The sequence below is a fragment of the Epinephelus moara genome, chromosome 16 (assembly GCF_006386435.1).
Source record: "Epinephelus moara isolate mb chromosome 16, YSFRI_EMoa_1.0, whole genome shotgun sequence".
Taxonomy (NCBI): Eukaryota; Metazoa; Chordata; class Actinopteri; order Perciformes; family Serranidae; genus Epinephelus; species Epinephelus moara.
Window position 1 is genome coordinate 3,459,187 of NC_065521.1, and position 27,788 is coordinate 3,486,974.

At 43.6% G+C, this 27,788-nt stretch overlaps 1 protein-coding gene and 1 long non-coding RNA gene across 2 annotated transcripts in view; one reads left to right on the forward strand and one right to left on the reverse strand.

The window, feature by feature from the left end:
* The window catches only part of efhd2 (EF-hand domain family, member D2), a 62,660-nt gene extending 38,957 nt beyond the window's left edge, over window positions 1-23,703 (reverse strand). Inside the window, exon 1 of the mRNA XM_050064728.1 lies at window positions 23,140-23,703. Coding sequence (XP_049920685.1) covers window positions 23,140-23,423 — 284 coding nt within the window. The 5' untranslated portion in view covers window positions 23,424-23,703. The remainder of the gene's footprint in view (window positions 1-23,139) is intronic.
* A 2,657-nt stretch (window positions 23,704-26,360) lies between these two features.
* Window positions 26,361-27,248, forward strand: LOC126402624 (uncharacterized). The gene is made up of 2 exons (XR_007571247.1): window positions 26,361-26,496; window positions 26,646-27,248. It is a non-coding gene; the product is annotated as an uncharacterized LOC126402624 (long non-coding RNA).
* The last annotated feature ends 540 nt before the right edge of the window (window positions 27,249-27,788 follow it).

The following is a 27,788-nucleotide window of genomic DNA, read 5'->3' on the forward strand; positions in this document are numbered from 1 at the left end:
CTTTAATATTTTATTTTATTTTATTTTAATGTCTACTTTAATATTTATTTTACTTATTTCATTGTCTATTTTAGTATTTTATTTATATCTTCATCTTTATCTCTTGTTTCCATTCATGCTGTATTTCTATTTCTACTTTGCACGGAGCATTGGAACAAAAACAATTTCCCCCCGGGGATTAATAAAGTATTCTGAATCTGAATCTGAATCTGAAAGTGTACAAGCGACCTTTTTCAAAACATCAACTGGAGGTCTCATAATAGTTTGTTCCCCTTCTATGTAAGGACGAAGGAGGTCACTCAACGTTATGAGTGATGCTCTGGACATGCGAAAGTTTTCTTTCCACGCCGCATCAACAAGTCCTTTGTCGAAACTGTCCCACCATTTGCTGGTTCGACCAGGTCTGATCCAAAACCGTCGTTTCTGGTGGACCTTAAACCACAGATGGTGTGGACCAAGTAATATTGGGCACAGCAGATGTCTTTGTGCACCGATGTAGCGGTAATGTTGATGCAGCAGTGCCAAGTTCATTTGTAAGCTCGCAAGTAGTCCCAAAAGTGCTAACAAAACGTAAACAAACCGACATATATCCACCACTGCTGTTGTGGTTCCCGGGTGCCTAATGGGCATGCGCAAACTGGGTTGCAACATCATTGTTTTCTAAAATCTCTGTCTATCCGGTTTACACGTCTCCATAGACATGAATATTTTTAAAAACTTTCACTTTGGAAGCCGTTTTTGAAAATCTTCATTTTTGTCGCAGATGAATACAATCAGTGAGTGATGCCAGATTATATGATGATTTATTACTTTTAATTTATTGAGTCTATAATGAAACATTTGTTGGTTAGGAAGTGCTTGTTAGACAAAGAGACATCACTCTGTGACCACAAGTGGACCTTTTTTTTTTTTTTTTTTTTTAAACTGAATGAGACCAACAGAATGTTGATGTAGCTGATCACAAAACAATTTCAGGACATGCTCTCAGTTACCTACCAACCTAAATGCATATCATATCAATACTTCAAGTTGATGGATTTATTACTTTTGAATTAGATCCTTCAGTATTTGTCACTGGTTAAAAATAAGGTGTAAAGCATGCACATAATGGTCAGGTTTATGCCCAGAGCTCAACAGTAAGGACTGCCAGATTGCCTAGGGTAAGTAAAATGTCTATTAAGGCTAGTAAATCCAGTAACTTACTTGCCAGCTCAAGCAAGTGGTGATAAAGAATTAAACACACTGTTCTTTCCAGAGCTGATGATGGAAGTAGCTCAGGAGTGAGCCATCTCCCTTCCCTCTCATCTCTGATGCGAGTTGCATATGCACAGTACTGATTGGGAAATTGTGAGAGGCACTCCTCACGACAGGAGTGTAGTTGAATGTGGGCAAAACTCAGATTATGTATTGCACAGTTTGCTGCAAGTGGATAAATCGGCAGCGGCAATGTTTGTCAATCGTTCTCCGTCTATAATTTTGTGCCCTACTTGAGCCATGCCCACCTCTATTTATTTTTCACCCCTCTCTCCAGTTCTGCTGTATTAACACCGGGTTTAATATATTTTGCTTCCATCTCTCTGCCCTGGGGTCCCTTTCACAAAGCAGGTTCAACAAACTCTGAGTCCAATCCTAAACTCTGAGTTTCCGGTTCCAGAACAGCTGATTTGAATCAGTTTAATCAACTCGGGGTAGTTTCACCTAGTTTCACGAGTTAAGCACGTGCACCACAACTATAAAAAGCCAGCATCAATGGAGCCCCGATTCCACAAGTCACCATGGCAACGGGGAAGAGGAGGGCTGCGTTTTTCACCCCACTAGAATTAGAAATCTTAATGTGCTCATATGGCGAGTTTTCACACGTTTTCAAAAAGAAGTGCAACACCGCTGCAGCTGCAAAAGAGAGGGAGACGGCGTGGGAGAGCATTGCTGCTCGGGTCAATGCGTAAGTTTAAATGTAGTCCTTTGCAATCACAATAATATTACAGGGGAAAACTGCTTGAATGGTAGCCTATTAATTTATTTCATTTAGGTGCAATCCCGCAGGGGAGAAGCGCATTTGGCAGCAGTGTAGGATGAAATATAAAAACATTGTTCAAACAGGTAAGACCTCGGCATAATCTCATGGGGGTACCTCATTTTGATCATGTTTTACATTGTAAAGTAAATATTAAGTGGCTGTTTGACTGTGCAGTTGTTTTATCCCCAACATAATGCTGTTTTCACACACATAAATGTCTTCTCATCTATATCATGTTCTGTTAAATAATTAAGCCTATTTAAACTAACACAGACTTCTACTCAGCCAACAGAAAGAAGGCAGATGCCCGTAAAACGGGTGGTGGCCCAGCACTGCCACCTCTAATGAAGGCAGAGGAGCTGGCCCTAAGACAGAATTTAGGAAGGCCAGTGGCTCAGGGACTGACCGCCCTGCATACAGTTGCCTTACTCAAGTGCTCAGCATCTCCAACATTGTACAAAAAATTCCATTTGTAAAGAAACGCAGCACAACACACAATATCTGCTGGGATGTGAGAGCATGACTACCGTTTCTACCGTTTTTTTTCCCCGTTAAAGGGTTTTTTTTGGGGAGTTTTTCCTTATCCGCTGCGAGGGTCATAAGGACAGAGGGATGTCGTATGCTGTAAAGCCCTGTGAGGCAAATTGTGATTTGTGATATTGGGCTTTATAAATAAAATTGATTGATTGATTGATTGATGACTACGATTGGTAATGTTGCAAATGTAAGGACGTATTAGGTTGTGTATTGTAGTGTAAAAGTTTGTGTCAGAATCAAGTAACAAGGTTAAGATACATAAGTTGATTAAGAGACAAAGATCATATAATCATGTTTTATGTACAAGGCACTATAAAACACCTTGATCTGCATCTGAATATGATAAAACATTGTTATACATGTCAAAGTATTCATAACACCAGACTATGTAATCATATTGTATGCACATACTGAAGAACACACCTTTAACGAACTATGTCTTATTTAATGATGAAGCACACATTCAAATGTTGTAATAGACACACACATTCACATATTGTGTTCTGGGTTCACTTTGTATAAGAGCACTGAGGACTGTATAAAGAAAGTCCCCAAAATTCACATATTTTTTAAAAATAAAGTGATGGCAAAACCAGACTTAAGGGTAGAAGATTTGGGAAATTCCAGGCTGCATTACACCATTAAAAACGGGCCCAATCAGAATTGGACACAAAGAAAAGTTTACCACCAATAGAATTGGACTTGAGTGGGAAGGATTAGCAAAAGAGGTGGAGACTCATTAGAATCTCCACCAGCATATAAGCCAGGACGCTGAGAGCAGTTTTTCAGTCACACTCCGGAGTTTGACTCGCTAAGTTGTATGGGTTAAAGCCTGTTGACACATTAAACTTGATTGCATCGGACTTTGCCTGTTTCCAGTGTTTCTTTAAGTATTTGCCAGCTGAGCCTAAGGTACCAAATCGACATCTGAGGACAACTGACAAGAGACAAGAGGTTCAAGGTCGGGAGCCTACAGGCCCACTTCCAGGCACCGATTTTTGACACTTCAGTATGTAGATGATGGACTGTGACGTGAAACGGTACAGCTCAAAAAGATAATTGTCTGGAAATGCTAGAACATCTATGGTCTGATAACCATCTCCCGACGAACATTTAATTCTCTGCACAGTAATGCTGCACCTTCATCCACGGGATTGTTATCAAAAGGACATGCCATGTTAGTGAAAAAAGTCGCCACCTACTGTGCCTAATGGACTTCTAGTATACTGACTCAAATATACTGAAATCAAATGGAGTGTGTGGCTCTGAAAGAGGGCGGAGACAGAGAGAAACTCGAGGTTCATTGAGAAAAACCTGGTCCCGACCAGGTTAGGTTCATAGAGTCTGTTACTACGGTAACTGACCGAGAGCTTAAAGAAGCAACAGACAGCATTTTTGCCTATATATACCATTATGTAAATAATGTGGGTTGCACAGGGTAGTATACACAGTAAAATCAGACTATCAGCATTTACATAGGTTACTTAATGGCTTTGCAATCTTTGCAATAAGCTTCTACCACCGAGGACGAATTTTCGCGGAAAAAATCTGCTTTACGGCAGGAAATACGTTATGTATTGCCAAACTGGTCGGTCAGCCAATCAGGGACCCCTGCTGAAAAATCCAGTAGAATACCATTAGAAAAAAACCATTAGGAACCATTAGATTTCTGATGGTTCCTAATGGGAATTGGAACCCCATTAGGAACCATTAGAAGAAACCATTACGAACCTAATGGTACCATTAGGTTCCTAATGGTACCATTAGGATATAAAACCATTAGAGACCTAATGGTCCCATTAGGATGTTAAACCATTAGAAACCTACTGGTCCTATTAGAATGTAATACCATTAGAAACCTACTGGTCCCATTAGAACAGGGGTCTGCAACCTTTGCCGTTAAAAGAGCCATTTTTGACCAAAAATAATTTGAAAAAATCTGTGTGGAGCCGCAAAACATGTTTGAGCCTTATAATCAAGGTAAATAGCCTATTCAGTCTAAATTAGCATATACTTATGGTCTAAATAAGCATTTGTTAATATGTTTTACCACAAGGTGGACACTGTGCAGGGCACTATTAATAATTATCTGGTACTTAAATTTTGCAGAGCTGACAGTGAGAGCAAACAAATTTGTCCACGCACTACTACATTCTATTGAGGTTCAGCAACATTTGGATTCATAGAATGAATTTCCATAGACTTCTTTTCTCAAAGGCTCAAGGAGCCACTGGACAGGGGCTAAAGAGCCACATGTGACTCCGGAGCCACAGGTTGCCTACCCCTGCATTAGAATGTAATACAATTAGAAACCTACTGGTTCCATTAGAATGTAATACCACTAGAAAGCTACTGGTTCCATTAGGAGCTAAAGCCATTAGAAAACTGGTCCCATTAGGATCTAAAACTATTAGAAAAACATACTGAGAAACCTACCGCTGCAACCGAAATTATAGCAGAGTCCTAACACTGGGCACCAGAGACATCTCTATACATATGTGTAATTGTGTATGTATTCGGATATTTTCCCCTCCGATTTGGGAACAGGACATATGGGGCGTGACAACTTATTGCAGTTTCTGATTTTAATTACATTTTTTCAGAACATAAACCATCAAGAACGAAGTTAAAACATATTGAACAAATATAAACAGACAAATATGGGAGGGAGACAGGGACAAGGGAAGTGGGGTGTAGACAGCACGACCCCCACTAAAAAAACCTTCTAGCATCCCTGGGGGGAGATGAAGTCGAGGTGTCTGTAGGGATAGCAGTTTAGTCACTCAGCAGTTTAAGTGTCTTTTGGTTTTCCCTGGAGAGGAATAGAAAAAGAAAAAAAAGAGACAAAAATATTCATATTTTAGTCACAGCCTGACTTTCAAGACATAGGAATTTCAAGAACATTTCAAGACTTAAAGGGGAAGTATGGTTTTTAGCACCCTGGACCCTATTTTCCCATCTACTTTTATCTAAATGAGTGGTGGGATTTTCAATATTTGCAATTGCTCCAGGACAAGGCGAGGGAAAATGTAACATATCGACATTTTCAAATGCCCCACTGGAATACACTGAAACAAGCTTTGGACCTGCAGTCCCTCGCCTTGTCCTGGAGCAATTGCAAATATTGAAAATCCCACCACTCATTTAGATAAAAGTAGATGGGAAAATAGGGTCCAGAGTGCTAAAAACCATACTTTCCCTTAAAGGAATAAGCCTCTCTTTGCAACAATCATATTGAATTATCTGACAACTGACACCCTTGAAAAAGGTAGGCTCTCTTTTTCAAACACCTTAAGCACTTTGCAATGGTCATCTCATTACAAACCAAAGCAAAGGTAGCTAGTGTGCACTGCAGCCCACAACACATCAGTTTGGGGTGACTATGGCCCTGATGGTAACGCAGGTTAGCACCTTGCATGGCAGCTCCCGCCATTGGTGTGTGAGTGTGTGTGTGTGTGTGAATGGGTGAATGAGAGGCCATTGTAAAGTGCTTGAATGCCTCAGCTGGTGGAAAAAGCACTATGTAAGTGCAGTCCATTTACTATTTGGCCCATAGGAATAACATGGGGGTTAAGTGTCATGCTCAAGGACACTGACATGTGGACAACACAGCCGGGATTTGAACCACTAACCCCTTGGTTGATAAACGACCCGCTCTATGAGTCCGTGAGACAAAGCCAGATTTTTTCATGAATCTTGTTTAGTCAAATTAAGTTTTTTCTCTGCTGTTATAGCCTGGGGGTACCTCTGCAAAATACAGGAGGGTATTCAGTGATTACCCCTTGAGCATTTTCAGGTATTAACCACTGTTCAGAAATTAACCCCTTCATGCCCAACTAAAAATGGTGCACACCCCTTGATGTGATTCGGATCCACACCAATAATTGGTTGAAGAATCCAAACCATAATTCCCCTTTTAAGGGGTTCTGCGTTGGCCCATGCTACACGGCTCCACCAAGTTTGAAGAAAAAACAACATTTTTTTTGTGTAATTCCAGAGGAATTAATCCAACAAAACAATGTTTATCCCCATGTCTTTGGTGAGGGAATTTTTTTTTTTCAAACTCCCTGTAAGTGACATCCAGAAAGAGCATAAGAGTGAGGCTCGTTATTGTCTAATTCGAGGCACTTTGTCAAGGTGAGCTTATCAGGTGATGGATCAGAAATGAAGATCAAGCTACTCAAAGCGGTCTTTGCTATTTTATCATTAAAAGTCAAAGCGGCACAAGATTATATTTAGGAGCGAGTGTTAAGTGTTCCCAATGCAGTTGCTTTATGACACTGATGATCGATGAACAGTGTGCTCAAAACAACACTGATGTTGTGTTGAGAATAAATAAATAGCATTAAAAACGTTCCGTGCACATGTTCACTTCTCAGTAATTAAATGATCTAAGCCACAACGGTGTCAGTTTGTTATTAACTTGGATTTTTAGATATAGACAGAAGACGGGGGAAACAATATAGGAAATTAAATGATGATAATTTATGGAATGTTTATTTGGAGATGGGTAAGTTTATGATGTTTTTTACGCTTCAGACTCCGCCATGTTGGACAGCCAGCGCAGTTGTTTCTGCCGTTGCCATGACAACGCGTGTCCATGAACCGGTCACCTGTTAACCCGAAACACCGGTCAGTCACGGCTTTTCACATGTCCGAAAACGTCACAGCAGATTTACAAACAGGCGTTATTTGGATAAGCTAACAGCATATGGGGAATCTATATGGTTGCTTTCTCACCTGAAAAAATGTTAAATCTTAATAATGTGACTCAACAGTCCCACTGTGAAAACTGCAGCTGCTTGTGATTCTGCTAGTCTCCACTCTGTTCTCCTACAAATAACCACCGTTTTTTCATTTTCGGTTTTGGTTTCAAGGCGGAAAAACGGACCCATTTGCTTATTTTTCTGATTTTGTTTTGAAACGGAATAATGAAAGATCGAACCATACATGGATTCAACATACAGAGTTGCTCACTAACTGTCACGAAGTTAACGTTCGGCGTTATGACGGCATATCTACGTTGCTAACGCATGCGTGGCACTGTGTTATAGTATGTGTTGTTCTATGTCTGTGTACATATAGCATAAGAAATCATACTCACTGTGCCATAAAATGCATTACGAATTGTCATGACGTTAGCCAACATGCGAGCCTCCTAGCAGAAACGGAAACAACGTTCGCGGGTAAAAAAGAGTTTAGCCAATCACAGACCCCGCTGGTAGACGTTGGGATTATGGGTAATGTAGTACTTTTTCGTGACTACGTGAAAATTAATTGTTGTCAAACCTATATTTGGAAAAAAAAACCTCTAGATACGAGCGTCGATTGTCTGACAGTTGTTCTAACTATTAATTAACGTTAGTGAGTCTACATTGGCAAGTTAGGACATTACATGTTAAACTCATTTGAGTCATAGCATGCTAGCTAACGGACGTTTAGCCACGTAGCCAAGAACGTCGCTAAAGGGAAAAAAGTAGTTGAACAAACTTTTAGGTTTACACAGTGCTTTTTTCAGTTCTATAGTGTTGTTAGTCAGGACTTACCTTCGACACTGTTTGGCCCAACTCAAAACTCCTCTTCAACCGTTGAAATATTTTAGGCGCTGATCCTGAGCGGCAACTCCAGAATGAATGAGTCATCTGCGGTTATCGCGAGATTACTTTCTCTCATTTCCGTGACAACCCCCACCACACACACGCACACACACTGTTTATAAAAAAAATGCACTGGCTATTTTAAAGAGCAGATAGGCTATCTACGGCTGTGGTTGAGTTTATTCAGGTTTTTCTTTTTTTCTTTTTTTCCTCACATTATAGTGGCTTAAATACCAAAACATTTTGATGACACCTTAAGTGTCAATAATACAGCAGTATATAACAATATTATTTTACCTGAAACAATTAAATTTACAGCTCATTTCACAATAGGCTATGGCCCAGTTGGGACCCATCTAGTTCCCATATGTGCTGGCCAACTAGGATGCCCATCTCTCGCCCATGTATATTCTTCTGGGATGCCCATATGGGGTCCAACACCAACCCACTTAAAAGCCCACTCTGAGCCCATGCCCAGTTAAAGCCCATGTAACCCAAGTAAATCCCATGTGGGCCCCATTTGGACGTGTTGGCTGGGTTTATTTTGAGAAAAAAAAAACTGTGTGCATGTAACGAGCAGAAACTGTACATTTCCTGTGAAAATGGAAAAGTGTTTTGAACAGACACAATGCATGTTTTTTCAATTTTCATGTTTCAGTTTAGACACTATCCGTGCACACATAAATACACTCAAGGCCTAATATAGACTTTGTCCAATAAATTACTTTCATGCTCAATTAATCAATCAATCAATCAATTTCATTTATTANTAATGATCTATTGTTCCTTTAATGTTTTATCTTAATGTATTTCTCTTGTAAAGCACATTGAATTGCCATGTGTATGAATGGTGCTATATAAATAAAATTGCCTTGCCTTGCCTTGCCTTGCCTAAGTGAACACTGGACTTTGTTTCCCATTCAATTTGAGCTCCAACCGGCCGCATGGTTTCCATACGGTAGCGTTTATTCTAGAATGGGGACTGTTTACATGTGTATATTGGTATCATTTACTGTGAGTTGTTTGTACTGGTACTGTACATATTGGTATCATTTACTGTGNCATTCTGGTATAATTATTTGCATTACTATTTGTTTTTTCTTCAGATAAATCTGATAACTGTTGCTCTGTCTCTTTACTCATTTATTTAGTAGAGTGTCCACACACCTTTTCATTCTACATATACACAGAGGTATATTGGTGGCTTTACAGCCTAGATTTTATTGATTATCTCTGATCTCCACGGTCAATTTGGTCTTTGCGACAGTGCGAGCAACACTGCTGACGCTAGGTGGCGCCAAGCTAAAAAAAACCTGAATCCTTCTGTTGCCTCTTTAAGTTACCTCTCTCTCTGAAACAGGCTAGAGTTACCCCTCTTTCTCTGGTTTGAGTTACCTCCCTTTTTGAAACAGAAAACTCAGAGTTTCCCTCATTTCAGGGTTAACAGACTCTGAGTTTTCACTAAACCTGCTTTGTGAAACGGACCCCTGCTCTACTCTACTTAAACGCTACTTAGCTTTCTCTCTACTCTACCGGTAGACTACCACATCCACCTGTTGCACAAAACGCACACAGCAGTGTTTCCCCTAGGATGGAGTTGTACCAGCGGAGGTGAAGCACACACATGAAAAATAATTTTCATATGCGTGAAACTTTTTTGTATGCTTCCAAAGCACAGCCTGCTGGGATGTTTCTATGTATCTACTGGCACCAGAAGGGCTCTTTAGGACTAAGTACATACAGTACATTTGTGCACAGTAATGAGTAACACAGTAAAATACAATTTTATTGAATATAATAAAAGTAAAAAGTCACTTGACATGCTGCTGTTTTGTGCTATGACCTATTTAAGTGCTGGAAGTTGTTATTTACGTGACAACGCCTAAACGCAACACAAGCTCAGCACCAAGAGTGCTGTGCTGCACTGCTGTGGGAGCAGCGTGTTTGTCTGTGCGTAACAGCAGTCTGTTGATGGTTATTTACACACTGTCCATAACAATAACTTTGTCACCTGACAAACTGCACCGGGCTTGAGGTCAGGTTTGGTCAGGAAAATGCAGCCCGAGCCGCTCTAGCGTGCTCACCTGTGTGTGTGGTGGAACTACGCCGTGCGTGATACAGAGAGCAGAGGAGAATTGTTAACGCGTGACCATATAGAGACAGAAATGACACGATGGCATAACACCATAAATAGTATATTGTTATGTTATTATATGAAGCATCCGTCGACCTTGAGTTTTACTTGCCCCGGGCAATTGGGCAACCGTTATTGTTGAGCCCTGGATTAACAATTACAATTAACTTTAGTCTTTGTTGTTATGTAAAAAATTAAATAAAACAATAAATAAAATAATTTGTAAAGGGGCAAGTTAATATTAGTAGATTTCTCAATTTCAACCCGAGCCCGAGCCCGACCGTATAAGCCTGACGGGTCGGGTCTGTTTGGGCCGACTAATTAAGTTAACTGGGGCGGGCTGAGTCAGGCTCGGACAGGGGAGAGAGAGGAAAAAAAAAAAGTGTGTCTGTCAGAGAAGCGCACTGTGTGAGGGTGTGACAGCAGCACTAACACACAATGCTGCTGTCCATGGTTCTCACTTCTGAGCAGCCTGTGAGGAAGAAAATATGCATGTCTGTTAAGATTATTCCAAATCCATTCATTATTCAATGTTATGTTGATGATATTTGAAGGTTATAGTTACCGTTTTTAATAAAGTGTTCGAGTTGAAGTATCGTCTGCTGTGTATGTGTGTAAGGGGGATGACAATAGGGCTATAATAATTAAGCAAGAAGAATATGCGAATTATAAAAATAAAGAATGCTGAATTCCGATATGCGAATTATAAAAATAAAGAATGCTGAATTCCGTTCTGACAAAAAAAATAATAATACTAAAACAAGAGATATGCTGCTGTGAAGTGTGAGCGAAGTTCAGTCAGTCAGTCAGCGTTCAGGTGCAGGAAAAGTGTTGAGAGCAGCTGCGGCTCATTAAATGCAGCGGTGCAGCGCTACATGATGCGCAATGTTTGCTCTGCCCCACGCTGACGTTGAAGCCTGTCTGTCTGGTAATATTATTTTGGGACATGAATGATTGGTTGACTTTAAGTGATTAAAGATACTGTATTTGAGCCAGGGAAGCCAGGCTGCTGAGGCGCACAGGGGGATCATCATTTTTTCCCCCTTCCATTTAAAAAAAAAAAAAAACTCGGGTTCAGTCGGGCTCGGACCCAGTGATGTATGTCATGATGTCGGGCCGGGCCGGTTTTGGGCTTCAAGTCCCTCGGGTCATTTTGGTTTTTGGTTGAATTTTTGGGCCCGTTGAGAACTCTAGATTTCTGTCTAATTTACATGTAGCTGTCCATTGATGATTAATGTAAAATGTTTTGGTTGGTGTTGCGGTATTTGCTCATATCCACAAACCTATTGTTATCCTAGTCTTGGGTTTGCATCTGTACCGCAGCCTTGCAAACTGTTGGCTAACTGGTTTGTGAATAACACACAGAGCTTACCATAAACAGGCAAGAGGCAAGAAGCAAGAGGCTGTGTGTCACAAATGTAGACTGGATAACATAATGGAGTAACTAATTGCACCCCAGTATAAATAGCTTTGGCCTCTCAGCTGGGCTATTTTCACCCCCGTGTGACGTGTGACAACAAAGTTTGTGCGTACAAAAAACCTAACTGATGCAGACCTCCTGTCTGTTTCTGATTACTGAAACTATTTCCCTCATTGGAAACAAAGCTTTTATTTACTCTTATTTCGGTGCCATAGCATTGTTTCGACCTCTCATTGTTCCGACCTCTCATTAGTCTGACGTCCCGTTGTTCCGATATGTAATTATTACTGTATTTGTGTACCATAGAGGATCAGCAACGCAACAAAAGTAGGCTACTGGTCGAGATACAAGTGTCATAGAGAGGAGAGAATGAAACACCATAACCTGTTATTAACTCTGGGGTCCGGGTTGTGTGGGGAGCTTTCCGCGGGGCTGAACGGCTCCCAGCAGGCGTATTTCTGCCTTGATGGTGCACCGCGACCGGCTCTGGGTCAGCTGCGAAAGGCTTGAGGCGGAGCAGGCTCACGGCTTATGTGTTTGCCACTTTCTTTTTCAATTTAACCCACACCATGATCTTTTCCTAACCCTAACCAAGTCGTTTTTGTGCCTAAACCTAACCAGACCTTAACCACAGGGCATCATGATGATTTCGGAACAACTGGACTTCAGAACAAGGGGTTTAATATAGTCGGAAAAAGGGGATGTCGGACCAATGGGCTGTCGGAAAAATGGGCAGACCCCCTTATTTCACAGATAAGAAACTATAAATTGTAAAGACAGTAAAGCCGTTGACACGTGTACCCGGCCCGGAGGGTTACCGGGGCCCCGCCCTGGAGCCAGGCCTGGGGTTGGGGCCCGTGGGCGAGTGCCTGGTGGTCGGGCCTTCGCCCATGGGGTCCGGCCGGGCCCATCCCGAACCGGCTACATGGGCTCGTCCCCCTGCAGGCCCACCACCCGCAGAGGGATCCAGAAGGGTTCGGTGCAATGTGGATTGGGCAGCAGACCAGGGCGGGGGCCTTGGCGGTCCGATCCTCGGTTACAGAAGTTGGCTCTTGGGACATGGAATGTCACCTCTCTGGCGGGGAAGGAGCCGGAGCTTGTGGAAGAGGTTGAGCGCTACCGGCCAGATATAGTCGGCCTCACCTCGACACATAGTTCTGGCTCTGGAACCCTAGTCCTTGAGAGGGGTTGGACTCTCTCCTTCGCTGGAGTTGCTCCGGGTGAGAGGCGGAGGGCCGGGGTGGGCTTTCTGATAGCCCCCAGACTCTCTGCCTGTACGTTGGGGTTTACCCCGGTAGACGAAAGGGTTGCTTCCCTGCGCCTTCGGGTCGGGGAACGGGTCCTGACTGTTGTCTGTGCTTATGCACCGAACAACAGTTCAGAGTACCCACCCTTTTTGGAGTCCCTGGGACGGGTGCTGGACAGCGCCCCGACCGGGGACTCCATTGTTCTGCTGGGGGACTTCAACGCTCACGTGGGCAATGACAGCGGGACCTGGAGGGGCGTGATTGGGAGGAACGGCCTGCCCGATCTGAACCCGAGTGGTGTTCAGTTATTGGACTTCTGTGCGGGTCGCAGTTTGGCCATAACTAACACCATGTTCAAACATAAGGATGTCCATCGGTGCACGTGGCACCAGGACAGCCTAGGTCGCAGGTCAATGATCGACTTTGTAGTCGTATCATTTGACCTGCGGCCATATGTTCTGGACACTCGGGTGAAGAGAGGAGCAGAGCTGTCAACTGATCACCACCTGGTGGTGAGTTGGATCAGATGGTGGGGGAGGACGCCGCGCAGACCTGGCAGGCCCAAACGAACAGTGAGGGTCTGCTGGGAACGCCTGGCGGAAGAACCTGTCCAGATGATCTTCAACTCCCACCTCCGGGAGAGCTTCGACCGCGTCCCGAGGGCAGAGGGGGACATTGAGTCCGAATGGGCCTTGTTCCGCTCTGCCATTGTCGAGGCGGCTGTTGTGAGCTGTGGCCGCAAGGCCGCTGGGGCCAGTCGCGGCGGTAATCCCCGAACCCGCTGGTGGACACCAGAGGTGAGGGGAGCCGTCAGGCTGAAGAAGGAGGCCTACAGGGCATGGTTGGTCTGTGGGTCTCCGGAAGCAGCTGACGGGTACCGGCGGGCCAAGCGGAGCGCAGCAGCGGCAGTCGTTGAGGCAAAAACTCGGGCGTGGGAGGAGTTCGGTGAGGCCATGGAGGAAGACTATCGATCGGCTCCAAAGAGGTTCTGGCAAACCGTCCGGCGCCTCAGGGGGGGAAGGCGGCAACTTGCTCACACTGTTTACAGTGGGGGCGGGGAGCTGCTGACGTCAACTGAGGACATTGTCGGGCGGTGGAAGGAATACTTTGAGGAGCTCCTCAATCCCACCAACACGTATTCCAGTGAGGAAACAGAGACGGGGGTCTCGGGGGCGGGTCGTCCAATTTCTGGGGCAGAAGTTGCTGAGGTAGTGAAACAACTCCGAGGCGGCGGAGCCCCGGGGGTGGATGAGATTCGTCCTGGATATCTCAAGGCTCTGGATGTTGTAGGGCTGTCCTGGCTGACACGCCTCTGCAACATTGCGTGGACATCGGGGGCAGTGCCTCTGGAGTGGCAGACCGGGGTGGTGGTTCCCATTTTCAAGAAAGGGGACCAGAGGGTGTGTTCCAACTACAGGGGGATCACACTCCTCAGCCTACCCGGTAAGGTTTACTCCAGGGTGCTGGAGAAGAGGGTCCGGTCGATAGTTGAACCTCGGATTGAGGAGGAGCAATGTGGTTTTCGTCCCGGACGCGGAACCGTGGACCAGCTCTTTACCCTCGCCAGGGTGCTGGAGGGGGCATGGGAGTTTGCCCAACCAGTCCACATGTGTTTTGTGGATTTGGAGAAGGCTTACGACCGTGTCCCCAGGGGCATCCTGTGGGGGGTGCTCCGGGAGTATGGGGTTGGTGGCCCCTTGCTAAGGGCCATCCAGTCCCTGTACCAAAGGAGCATGAGTCTGGTTCGCGTGGCTGGCAGTAAGTCGGACCTGTTCCCGGTGAGGGTTGGACTCCGCCAGGGCTGCCCTTTGTCACCGGTTCTGTTCATAACTTTTATGGACAGAATTTCTAGGCGCAGCCGAGTGGTGGAGGGTGTCAGGTTCGGTGACGGGAGGATCTCGTCCCTGCTTTTTGCGGATGACGTGGTCTTCCTAGCTCCATCGAACAGTGACCTCCAGCTCTCGCTGGGGCGGTTCGCAGCCGAGTGTGAAGCGGCTGGGATGAGAATCAGCACCTCCAAGTCTGAGGCCATGGTCCTCAGCCGGAAAAGGGTGGATTGCCCACTCCAGGTCAGGGGGGAGGTCCTTCCTCAGGTGGAGGAGTTTAAGTATCTCGGGATCTTGTTCACGAGTGAGGGTAGGATGGAGCGGGAGATTGACAGGCGGATTGGGGCGGCGTCAGCAGTGATGCAGGCGCTTAACCGGTCCGTTGTGGTGAAGAGGGAGCTTAGCCAGAAAGCGAAGCTCTCGATTTACCGGTCGATCTACGTTCCAATCCTCACCTATGGTCACGAGCTCTGGGTAGTGACCGAAAGAATGAGATCGCGAGTACAAGCGGCCGAAATGAGTTTCCTCCGCAGGGTGGCTGGGCTCAGCCTTAGGGATAGGGTGAGGAGCTCAGACATCCGGGAGGGACTCGGAGTAGAGCCGCTGCTCCTCCACATCGAGAGGAGCCAGTTGAGGTGGTTCGGGCATCTGGTAAGGATGCCTTCCGGACGTCTCCCTTGGGAGGTGTTTCGGGCGTGTCCAACCGGGAGGAGACCTCGGGGCTGCCCCAGAACACGCTGGAGGGACTACATCACCCGGCTGGCCTGGGAACGACTCGGGGTTCCCGCGGAAGAGCTGACGGAAGTGGCTGGGGAGAGGACTGTCTGGGCTTCTTTGCTGAGGCTGCTGCCCCCGCGACCCGGACCCGGATAAGCGGAGGATGACGAGTACGAGTACGAGTAAAGCCTCCACTAAAATAGCATTTCAAGTCTTGTGTGTGATTTATCCTTCAGGGATTTATACTTAGGGATTTATCCAGGTTTCATATGAGCAAAGGAAATCTCCGCTCGTCACTAGCCTAATTTATACAATGTAAAATGCCATAGGCTTGTGCTAATAATGTTAGCATTTTGTATTTGTTTGGAAAACGTGTTTAGTATGACAGGTGTTTTGTCTGTGAATCTTGTGTGTTGTAATGGAGCCAAATTGTGTTCCATTACCTTTGTTTAATGTCGCTGTTGTCCCTGGTTTTATATGAGAAGAGGACAAGTTTGCTAGTTGCTAGGCTAATTTATACAATGTAAAATGCAGCAGGCTTGTGCTAATAACGTTAGCATGTTGTATTCCTGGGAAAATGTGTCCTGATTTGTGTGTTTGAAATCATCCCTATTAAGCCATGTTTAATGTGTGTTTAATGTGTGTTTTGAATCAAGTAAACTTATAAGCACTTAACAGAAACCTCCGCTGCCGACTGGTGTTTTGGAGGTGTAACTGCAGAGTTATCATAAAATAATGGACATAGCTACCATTAGGGCCGGGCAGTATACTGGTTCGTACCGAAAAACAGTCTTTATTTTCGTTATGATATGAATTTTTCATATACCGCAATTAGGGCTGCACGATAAATCAATTTTAAATTGAAATCGGATTTTTTAGTTAGGTCGATGTTAAAAAAAAAAAAAAGAAAATCTTAAAATCGATTTTCCTTTAACTAGGATAATCATGGTACGGCTCTCTTGCATGTCTCCGTGCTGTGTGCATCCAGGTTTCCATAGTAACCTCCTAAAAGCTAAAATGACATGCCGTCGCCATTGGCAAGAGGCAGTGAGAATTTTGTTGGGAAATGGGAAAAGAGCAAGTCTGTCATCTGGAAGTGGTATGGCTTCGCAGTTGCAGACGAAGAGCAAACCACTCCTCATTGTAGAGTGTGTCTGAAAGTCGTGGCTACGAAAGATAGCAGCACAACTAATCCTTTTCAACACCTCGAGTGATTGGGAGCAGTGTGTTGCTCTGTGGGATGCTCAAGAGAAAGAAAAAACACCACCTGCTCCGAAGCAGGTCACGCTAGCAACATCATTTTCATGTGGTGTTCCATAAAGCAAGACAGCCGTCAAGTGGAAAAGAATTACGGATGCGGTGGCATTTCACATAGCAAAAGACATGAAAGAATTACGGATGCGGTGGCATTTCACATAGCAAAAGACATGGTCCCGATATATACTGTTGAAAAGACTGGTTTCAAACACATGCTGAACGTGGTAGACTCCCGCTACGAGCTACCAAGCCACAACCATTTTATCACCAACGAGTGGACTTTGGAACATGTCTGGCTACAGACCTCCTTCTTCCCAGAGGACCATAAAGGTAACTTAAGGGTTCTGTTTGCCTGTTATGTCCCAGTGCTCTTGTAGACATTAACATTTTTTCTTGTTTTATTTTATTGGTATACTTTTAGATTCATGAGTCATGTTAAACTGTACACGCAATTCAACTTGCTGTTGCCATGTGTACAGTCCTGTGAGTTGTCTTCTTATAAAGAAACCATTTACTACTAAAAGGTGAAGAGATCGCCCAGGGGTTGAGAGATGCACTTGAGTCCTGGCACCTGAGTGAAGACCGGCTCGTCTCAGTTTCAGTTTAGTTTATTTGAAAGGGACAATGCTGTGTACTGTGGTACAACATATTGTACCACAGTAGCCAGAACTGTAATATTATTACTTTCAATAATGTTGTTGTAAGCTACTGTTATTACCTGCATCTCTCTCTCTNACCAGTGACAGACCTGTTGATTGGTCCACTCAGAGACAGGCCGGTTCTGCCACTGATACTCTTTCCCTGGAGCAACTGGCTCATCATCCAAAGTCTCGCTGGAAGAGAAGATTAAAGTGTGTGAGCGCCCAGACAGATTGGGTTCAGCGACTAACCCAGAGATGTCTGAACTGGGGCTGGCAGGGTTAGAATCATCTACGACTGAAAAACTCTTATTTTTGCGATCTTGGCTTTGCTCACTGCTGGTTTCAGTCGCAGCGTACGGCAGACTGCTGCTGGACGATGACGGCTCTCTGTCTCTGTCCTTGTCTTTGTCTCCAAACCAGGAGAAGGGAATATAGGTGGGGATGGAGGTCATCGAATCTGCAGGAGACAGGTTCCCTCCAGACTCCTCCAGTAACTCTGCCGATCCCCTGCTGTCCAAAGACGCTCTCATCGCCTCCTTGTCATGTTTTTTCCCTTTGCTACCTGACTTCCTGAGGCCTCCAAAGTCAGGAAATCGTCTTTTAGTTTTTCCTCCTGATGAGGCCTCATTTAGCTCCTCTTTGAGCTCTTTGCTCTTTCCTTTCGGCTCCCTCTTCTTGACATTGCCCATCAACCCAGAGGGGGAATGTGGTGACGAGGCGTCTTTTGGAGGGGACAAAGACGGACTTCCGCTGCTTTCAATACTGTCTCCCTGCGACGGCGACAAAGATGGGCTGCTGGAGAGCTCGACCTTACTCCTGGATCCATCTTTAGCCTCTCCTGAATCATCCTTCTGTGCATTCCCAGGGTAGCAGACAGGCACTGGAAGGGCGAGGCTCTCCTGGATAGACCTCCTCCTCCTGGGAGATTCCTGCTCCTCCTGCTCCTCCTCTTCTTCTTCAGTTTCCTGAGAGTGACATGAGGCCACTGCGATATAATAATTCTCTCTCTCTCTCTCTCTCTCTCTCTCTCTATCTCTCTCTCTCTCTCGCAAATTGTGATTTGTGATATTGGGCTTTATAAATAAAATTGATTGATTGATTGATTGATTGAATGCACATTAATAAACATTGTGTACAAAACAAAACACACATGTAAATGCACTCGAATTAGCTTAAAAAGCTAGTCTGTATGACAACGGACAGCGGCACCAATATGATAAAGGCTTTGAGACTGAATGAGTGGCCCAACCTACAGTGCTTTGGGCACAAACTGCACAACGCCATTGGTAAGTGTCAAACATGGCAATGGATGATTGCATTTATTTATCTTAAGTGTAGTGCTTTCTAGATGTATCAATATGATAGCATATATCACACACACAAACACACACAGACACACACTATGTATGTCAATCCTAAATGCATCAATATTTAGCCTCTTAACATATATATGAATGTAGTCCCATGTGATGTTACAGTGTTTGTTTGTTTTCTCTATATTTCTTTTTATACAGCGAATGGTGTGAAGAACCCACGGATTGATTGTGCCATCGGAGTCTGTAAGGAGGTTGTCAGTTCTTTTTCACTTAGTTGGAAAAGAAAAAGAGAGCTGGCTGAAGTTCGGCCTCCCCGTTCAGACCTAATTTGGAAGGTAACCAATTGGGATGGAAGTATACAAAAAAAAAAAAAAAAGAGTTTTCAGAGAGAAAAATCGGGATTTTATTTTTAGCTAAAATCGTGCAGCCCTAACCGCAATACAGTTGAATAGCCCAAACAACGTCTGGAACGTGCGCGGTGACCCATTTCACCGCTGCACACCACAGGCGTGCTAGAGCCGGCAAGAGTGAGAGCATAAAGAAAAGTTTAGAGGCGAGAATGGCTGCCGGAGAGAGTACTGAAAGCGATGCAGCTGTACACGTTGCTGAAGAAGAACACGATGACCCAGGAGAACTCATACCAGAAACAGCAGTGTTTCCCCTATATGCACCACCAGTGCTAATTGCATATAGGGTTAGGGTTAGACTGTCACTGCTGATTTATTTATTTTTTTTGCTCTTAGCTCTTTAGAAACTACTATTATATTTGGCGCTACGGACGCTTCATATCCAGGCCTACAGAACAGGTCTACTTGAATAGGCCATAGCACAACACAGCAGCATGTCAAGTGGGTCGAACCACCGTCAAATACCATGAAATCGATATGATTTTTTTTTAAAACGTGATATGAAAATTTTGTCATACCGCCCAGCCCTAGCTACCATGATATAACCCATTAGATTGTGGACTGCCAGTTTTAAGTCTTGAGTTTGGCATTTTGGATGTCATCATCTTGGATTTTTGCAGCCAGAGGTGATCTTATTTGGACAAGAGGATGGAGCTGTGGAGGAGTGAAGGGTGGATCTGATTCACAGACTGTAGGGACACCTTGCAGGCAGCCTATCACTCACAGCTGCCCTTAACTATACATAATTTTAAGCCTGAATAAAGCTAGGCATTCTAACATGGGTCTGTGGAGATTGACTGGCTTCTGGAGCCAACCTCAAGTGGTCTTTGTTTCTTCCTTTTCAGTAATAAAAAAATGGGATGTCAAAAAGGGGTTTTACTTGGACTTGGAAAAGTATTTCTTAATTACTCAAACAATCCTTGTATGTGAAAACCTATTAAACTTAAGTTAAACTTGCACAGACCAGAATCATTTCATTATCATAAACAGCCTGGGGCTGAAATCCACATTAGATCTCACAGCTAGAATATAGTGGCTGGCTAAATAATATGGAAAATATTATTTTAGTTGTTTTACTTGTTTCATTGGATCCAGTCATTTTCGGACTGGGCAGGAGTAGTAAGTAAACAGTCCTATAATTAACTGACTGCGGTAAACACAGAGGGTCTGATTATCTGTTCATGATTGGTTTGATGAGGGACACATTTACCTTCCCATCATACTCAACAATTCCATAAAAAGACATGGTCTTTGCACATTAGAATGGTTTTTACTCAAAAGATAAATGCTCAAACTGCATGTCTGATTGGTCTGAACCCTTCCAAGATAGATGTACAAAGAGTGTCTGTAAGTAGTGCATTTAAAATATCTGAACAGGCCTAGACATGACAGGAACCTGAAGAATCTGAGTAGAGCATCGCACAGAAACAGCCCCAAGTCGTGCACATGTAAAAACAAAACCAGTCAATCTGAGTAGCGGATGACTAAGACTACAGCTCTTCAGCTAGAAAAAAATGTTAATGTCTAAAGGAACAGCAGAATGAACAGAAGACTAGTAAAAATTATTGTATAGTGTCATATGCTCTGTTGGGAACTATACTCTCTGTTGTCTTCTATGAGAAAAATAATCCACACACAGTTAACTGGCTCCCATGACTATAAATGCAACACTTTGGTCAGATAGACATGATCAGACATAACATTTTTCTTCTCCTCTCTGTCAGCAGCAAAAATACTCTGACATTGCTTTAAATGTTTTTTATAAGCATCACATATTCATGGACAAACGAGCAAAAAATAATCAATTTATACTAAGAATATACAGTATATAAAAATCCCTGCACTTATTTATAGTCTTACTTTTGCTATTTGTTTTTACAGACTCTTATTTGACTCTAGTTATGTGATGTCATTGTTATAATTCATCTAGCTAAATATCACTTTTTGCTGTCGCTATAACTAATGGATGTCACCATTTAATATCCTGTCACATTACATTCTTCATTGGTTCTCATGATGCCCTTGCTACCTCTGTCACATACACATGCTCATAAACTAGATTAGAAAACCCACAGTTTACAAAGTCAGTTGATAACCAGCTTTGTTAGACCTCAGTGAAGCCATGTGTCATAAAGAGGACATCTCTGAGTGAAGAGATTATCTCCCCACCCAGTAGTTATATCATAACCACGGGAACTATCCTCATCTAAGGTAATCAACGTGGAAAAATTATTATTATATGCATAGTATACACAGTTCTCACTTTGGTCATACAGGGACCAGATGGCTCATAGCAGCAAGCCCGGTACTCCGTAGTCCCACCACAAGACCCCCCGAGGAACGTGGCTGTAAGCCTTCTCCAAGTCCACAAAGCACAGGTAGACTGGATGGGCAAACTCCCACAACCCCTCCAGAAGCCTCGCAAGGGTAAAGAGCTGGTCCACTGTTCCAGGGCCAGGATGGAATCCGCATTGCTCCCCCTGAATCCGAGGTTCGACAATTAGTCAGAGCGTCCTTTCCAGCACCCTGGAGTAGACTTTACCCGGGAGGCATCATTGCCCATGTGAACGTTTAAGTCCCTCAGAAGAACTATGGAGTCCCCAGCCGACACCCCATCCAGGACAGCCCCCAGAGACTCCAAGAGGGCCAGGTACTCCGTACTGCTGTTTGGTGCATACGCACAAACAACAGTCAAAGACCTTCTCTTAGCGACCCGCAGTTGCATCAAGTGACCCTCTCATTCTCTAGGGAGAACCTCAACACAGCAGCATTCAACTTGGGGCTCATGAGTATCCCTATGTCCGCTTGGCACCTCTCACTGGGGTTGGGCGATAATACAGTAATCAGGTATCCTGCGGTATCTAAAAATAGCAATGGTATCAATTTCATTACCGTCATTAAAAAAATCTGCCGCGCATATAGGCCTATAGGGGCCTAATATAACATTAAATATAATTATTTAATGCCTAAATAATGAGGGCTTGTCCAGCACCTATGTAGCCTAATTTAATACTATTACAATTTAACCCTTTGGGCCCGAGGCCTTTTTGGGGGTATTTTTCCTGCCTTTACTTTTAAGCTCATATCACAGTCATTATAAAGGCTACATTATGTTATATCTTGTTGCTTACAATAATGCCAACCACCCTCCCAATCAATAACTAAAACAAATAAAAGTCCACATAACACACTACTCCTACATGATTACTAATAAATCCACCTAAGGGAATCAAATGATTAATCACTTAAATTTTAATAACAAACGAGTACTTAGCAAAAACAGGAGTAGAAATATGCAAAAACGAATCTGATTCAACCTATGTCACATACAGCCTCACTGGAAAAACCACCATACAGCAAAACATGAAGGTTTTTCTTTTTCTGTTCTTTTCTTGTTTTGTTTTTTAGACTACCAAGATGCAATTGGTCTTATAAAGTACATGGGCTTAATGGGGGCATTACTGATCACACTTCAGTTAAATGACAGAGAGCTGAGAAGAACACTTTGTAATAAAAGCCTTTTGTATGATTTCCTTATCACTGACTTGCATAATGTCCGCACCCTGCAATCTACCAAGCTACAAACATCCGCCGAACTGGTGCGTTACAGCTGCCTTATCATTACATCTGTTTTTTTACTTGACTTATTAATCATTTATCTGATAGAGTATAATGCCCACCATCATAGCAACAGATCCCAGCTAGCGGTCATTTTATTATTATAAGCAGTATCGCATTTTTTACTAAAAACAACAGTCATTCCCGCTCAGTCGGCCTTTAATTTCAATCCAAGTGTTGTGTTATTCTGTGGTACTTTTTCTACTTTTCAGTGGTTAAAAAAATAAATGGTAATTTTATTATTAAGAAGTGACCAACGCGACCGTCGTGCCCAACTTAACTTCCTCATATGAACAAGCTTGAACTTCCCTGTTAAATGAATTTTTTGGCCTAAAGGCATGTTTAAAGATTTAGCCTCCATCTTGTCAGGAGTAGCAGTGTTTGTCGAGACTGACACATACTCACGTTTTGAACAGCTTCTCCATGTCTCTGATCTGGTGTCGGGAGAACTCCTTGAACTCTGTGTAGGGGTTGAAGACCTTCATGCTGGGCTGGCAGGGCTCACCCAGCCCCTCGTTCAGCCCCTCTCTCCGCATCAGCAGAGCACCCAGCTCCGCGTCCGCGCTGGCCGTACTCGGTTTGTCTTCAGACCCATTCTGGTGTCCGGGGACGTCCACAGCAACAGGATCCTCGGCTCCTTCTTCAATCTGGATCCGACGGCTGAGCTTGATCGCGAGCTCGTCTGCCATTTTCAAACTGGGCGGCTAATAATGAAAAGATAGCGTTATCCAGCTAACTCCACTAACGTTAGAGCAGGAGGCGTCAGCGCACTGACTTCTGACAGCCTTCTGTTCGGTCGCCCCCCTCCCGCCCACTTCTGGCAAGAGCCTAAGCAAATTAATCACAAATATTCTTGCTTCTGTATGTTTTTGTTTGTCTGTGTTGGGATCGAGCTCGAAGTTATGACAAATACCTCTACTTCAGGAAGTTGCATCTCGGCTCATTAGCTACGCAGCATTCTGTATGACTGTACCGCTGTCACCACGCCTTTTAAAGAGGCAGACAAGATAGTCCACAATCTGAATCCGTACATGTCACTGTGTGCATTTCATCAGGCTAACGTGTCTTCTCCCTTTCCTCACTCGCTTCCCTTCCTCGCGTCCTAGTCCCACCCTCGGGAGTTATGAGCGGAGCAGGCGACTGATGCTATTGTAATGAACCTTGTCTCAGATGCTGAGATGGAAAGAGAGCCTGAGCACAGAATATTTACTATGCACCCGAATGAAAGGAGAAGGGAACCAGGAGTAATGGAAAATAATCTTTATTAATATAAATTCATTTAGCAGGACAATTCATTTAGCAGGCTGCCCTGCACACAGGTATGGGATGCAGCCTGGGACTTAGACATGGGTGCAGATCTGATGACAAGTTTGGGGGGGACACAATCAGATGTAATTTTTTTTAATTGCATGCATGTAAATCATGCCCACAGAGCGCTTGAGATTGCCAGCATATTTCACAATTTCATAGAGGAAGTACAAGGTCCACACGCACATCCGAACCACAAAAAAGGGGCAGGTGCTGAGCTGAAAAAAACATAAAATGTAAAGAAGAAACAGCTCGCACACCGCAGGGCTCCAATGTTCAGTCCATTTATTTGCACCGTGTTTAGTAAATAGAAGTAACGTTTCGAGCAAGACGCTCTTCGTCAGACTTGAAATAGACAGGGTGACACCATCTTAAGTACATGTGATGTGGGTCACGTGATCCAAAGGGTTACAGGGAAAAGAACATAAGGCAAGCAAAAAAGGTATATATAATAAACCACAAAAAGTACAATACAAGATTGTAAAGTATTAAATAAATATTGACTAAAGTGCCCTGACACCTATGGGTAAATATTTAATATTTATTTAATATTTATTTAATACTTTACAATCTTGTATTGTACTTTTTGTGGTTTATTATATATACCTTTTTGCTCCGCTCATCTGCTTAAATATTCTATTTTTGACTACTGTCACTGTGACAGTAGTCAAAAATAGAATATTTAAGCAGATAACATATGCACGTGCACAAGGGCACACACCCACACAAACAAACTAACTAACTGTGATGCGTGTGTACACAAGAACACATACACATGATTAAAGTCACGATACCAGCAGCAGTATAACATCCAAATAGTGAAATTTCATATCAAGGCAAGTATACCAAAGATTAAGTGTGAGTACACAATACTGTTGACACCAACATCTGTATCAACACAATAAATACAGAGGGGAGCGGCACTCAGTGGAACGTGCAGGCAGCCATCGGGCAAAAGTGCCGTCATCAAGCCCTAAAATAACACTAAGGCTGCATCCGAATAGATGCAAAATGGGACACTAAAGTCCCAATAGTGGAGACACGCAGATATCAAGGCAACATCTGACAGAGAATATAGAACAAGTTACAGGAAAGGACGGATGTCCATTTCTTCATTCATACCCTTGGGTGACATAAGCACTATTCGGATGGGATTAGTTTTACATGGGCATGTGGGATAATGTCACTTTTACGTCAGTAATATTAATGGCCGATTCGCACGGGATAAGAAATATCAGTAAAACTACCAGAAGTGGGAGGGGTAAATCCATTCACGCACCACCATGCCCTCCTGCCATCATGAGCGTATGATAGGACTGTCAAAAGCACCATAAAATTGAGTTCGAATATTTTCGAATTAATTTTATAGAGTTCGAATAGGCCTTTTTTTACAAAAAAAAACACAAAAAAATAAGATGCTTATTGCTGACGCAATATGAACGTGACACTCGGATGAAAACACCCGTTTTGACCTCACTGAGGTGCCAGGTATGATCAACTTCTGTCTCGCTATCTGAGCAATGTTTGGATATTTCAGTGCGTAGTTTTCCACCACAAGAGTGGTGTCTCATTCTGGTAACGTTTCATCTCTTCTTAAAAAGGGTAGGCAGGGAGGCAGCAGGTACACCACTCTCCCTGTATGTCTCCCCGAACAGGTCACACATCGCAGACAGCGCAGTGGGTGGTGTTGGTGCAGCAGGCTCCTCCGTCGGCGCCTCTCCCTCCCGCTGCGTCCCTGTCTGGCCCGGCTCATGTGCGAGCCATCTCCGCCCGAACGGGATTTGCCGTGATATACAACATTATTGATAGTAGGCTATTAATTAATTATTAATGATATTCGAATTATCAAATTTAGGTTCGAACTTATAAAAAAATAAATATATTTGAATATATTTCTAACTTCGATTTTTTTTGACAGCCCTAACACACATGTTTACTGCTGGTCTGTTCGCAGGGGATTAGTATTACCTGAGGTAATTGTCCTGGACCCTTTTACAGAAGGTAAAAGTCGCGGTAATCTTTACTGACATCGTGCGGTAATGATTACTGACATGGCACATTCGGACGGGACTAAAATCTCTGGTAATTATTACTTTATCCCTCGTCCCTATGTAAAACTAATCCCGTCCGAATAGGGCTACAGTCTCTAAAGTGTAAATCCAGAACAGTTCACGTTTGAGGAGTAAGCATAGACTGTATAAAATAATGGACGTAGTCACCATGACGTCATCCATCCGTTTCTGAAGAGTGGATTTGAAGCTCAAAATACTCCTCTCTGGACGTCGCCATCTTGGCAGTGCCTGACTCCGCCCAACTCCCGGACAAAGGAAGGAAGCCGAGTTGCTTAAACACGCCCACCTCGCTCGGCATTGCTAAGTTAGCTAAGGCTAACAAGGTAGGCTAAGAAGCTACGCTACTTTGGCTAGCCCTGCCAGCTCCCTCACGAAACTTGAGGTAAGTTGAGTTTAGCTGAAACTAACGTTATACAACAAACCTTGAAACAATGATTCAGCTGTTATCTTAAAAAAAAAACGCTTCAACTTTTTTTTTCAAATATATAACGCTAATTTTTTATTACACTCATTTTACTTTCATATGCACAGTGTGGAGCACTGGTGACAGCTATGTCCGGCGTGGTGTCCTGAGAGCTGCAGAGACCTTGGGAATCACCCTCAGTATGCCGGGTGTCAGTGTCTGCTGGCTTGGCTGGGGTGGACTGTAGTGGGGAGGCCTTTTCTCCTTCTTTTCCCACTCCCTGTGAGGAAGAGCAGCACCAGATGTCCTCATCATCCACTGTGGCGGCAGTGACATGAGGAAGGTCAGCAGTGTCAAGCTGGTCAGCATGATGAAGAAGGACCTGCACCAGCTTCACCTCCAGCATCCTGGCATTAAGATAATATTTTCTTCATTGGCCCAAAGGTGCATGTGGGAGGCTGGTGGCAATCCAGCAAAGATTGATAAGGCCAGGAAATGTGTTTACAGTTAAAAATTATATGTTTTTAAGTAAATTAGTTAATTGTCTTAAAGACCACCTCCAAACGCAGTGAACCGCTTACTGTTGGCAGTGTCACTGCTTTTGAATTTGGCCTTTAGAACACATTTTGTTAGGCCTGATCATAGCCCAGGCTGCTGTCAAGACTAATGTTGAGTTTTTGATATTCATCTATAACTTGTTTAAAATTTCAATAAATTCTATTTATATTTGCACTCCTTTTGTCTTTGTTACTGACTGAATGTTGTATTTCACAATCAAATCTGTCAATTGAAAGGGCAAACAAATCATACACTACAGATAAAACATTAAGCATTAATGTTTAACATTGTCACTGACAAAAAATTAAGCAGTCCATTTCTGTGTGGGCCTGATTATTTTAACTTTGTACTTGAAGATAACTAAGCACCTTACACCCAGCAGCAGAGCCTGAGAAGATTTTGGAGAGTAACCTTTGTTTGCTGCTCTGTTTTAACACACAAGAATGTGACTGGATAAAAGGGTTCAAAGTGAAAAACAAAGAATTCGCTGGACACAATAGTTTTGAAGACCCCAAGGAGGTATCACTTGTTCGCTATGTTACCAACTCTGAGAGGGTCTTCCTCAGGCAAAGGTATTGTGACTTTTTTGTAGTGAGGCAAACAGAAAGATAATAAGCCAATTATGTGTTGTTTTTTTTAGCCTCACTATATAAGCCTCAATACCGAGCAATACCCACAGAACCTTCTCATATGTCACAACGTCACAAATAAAT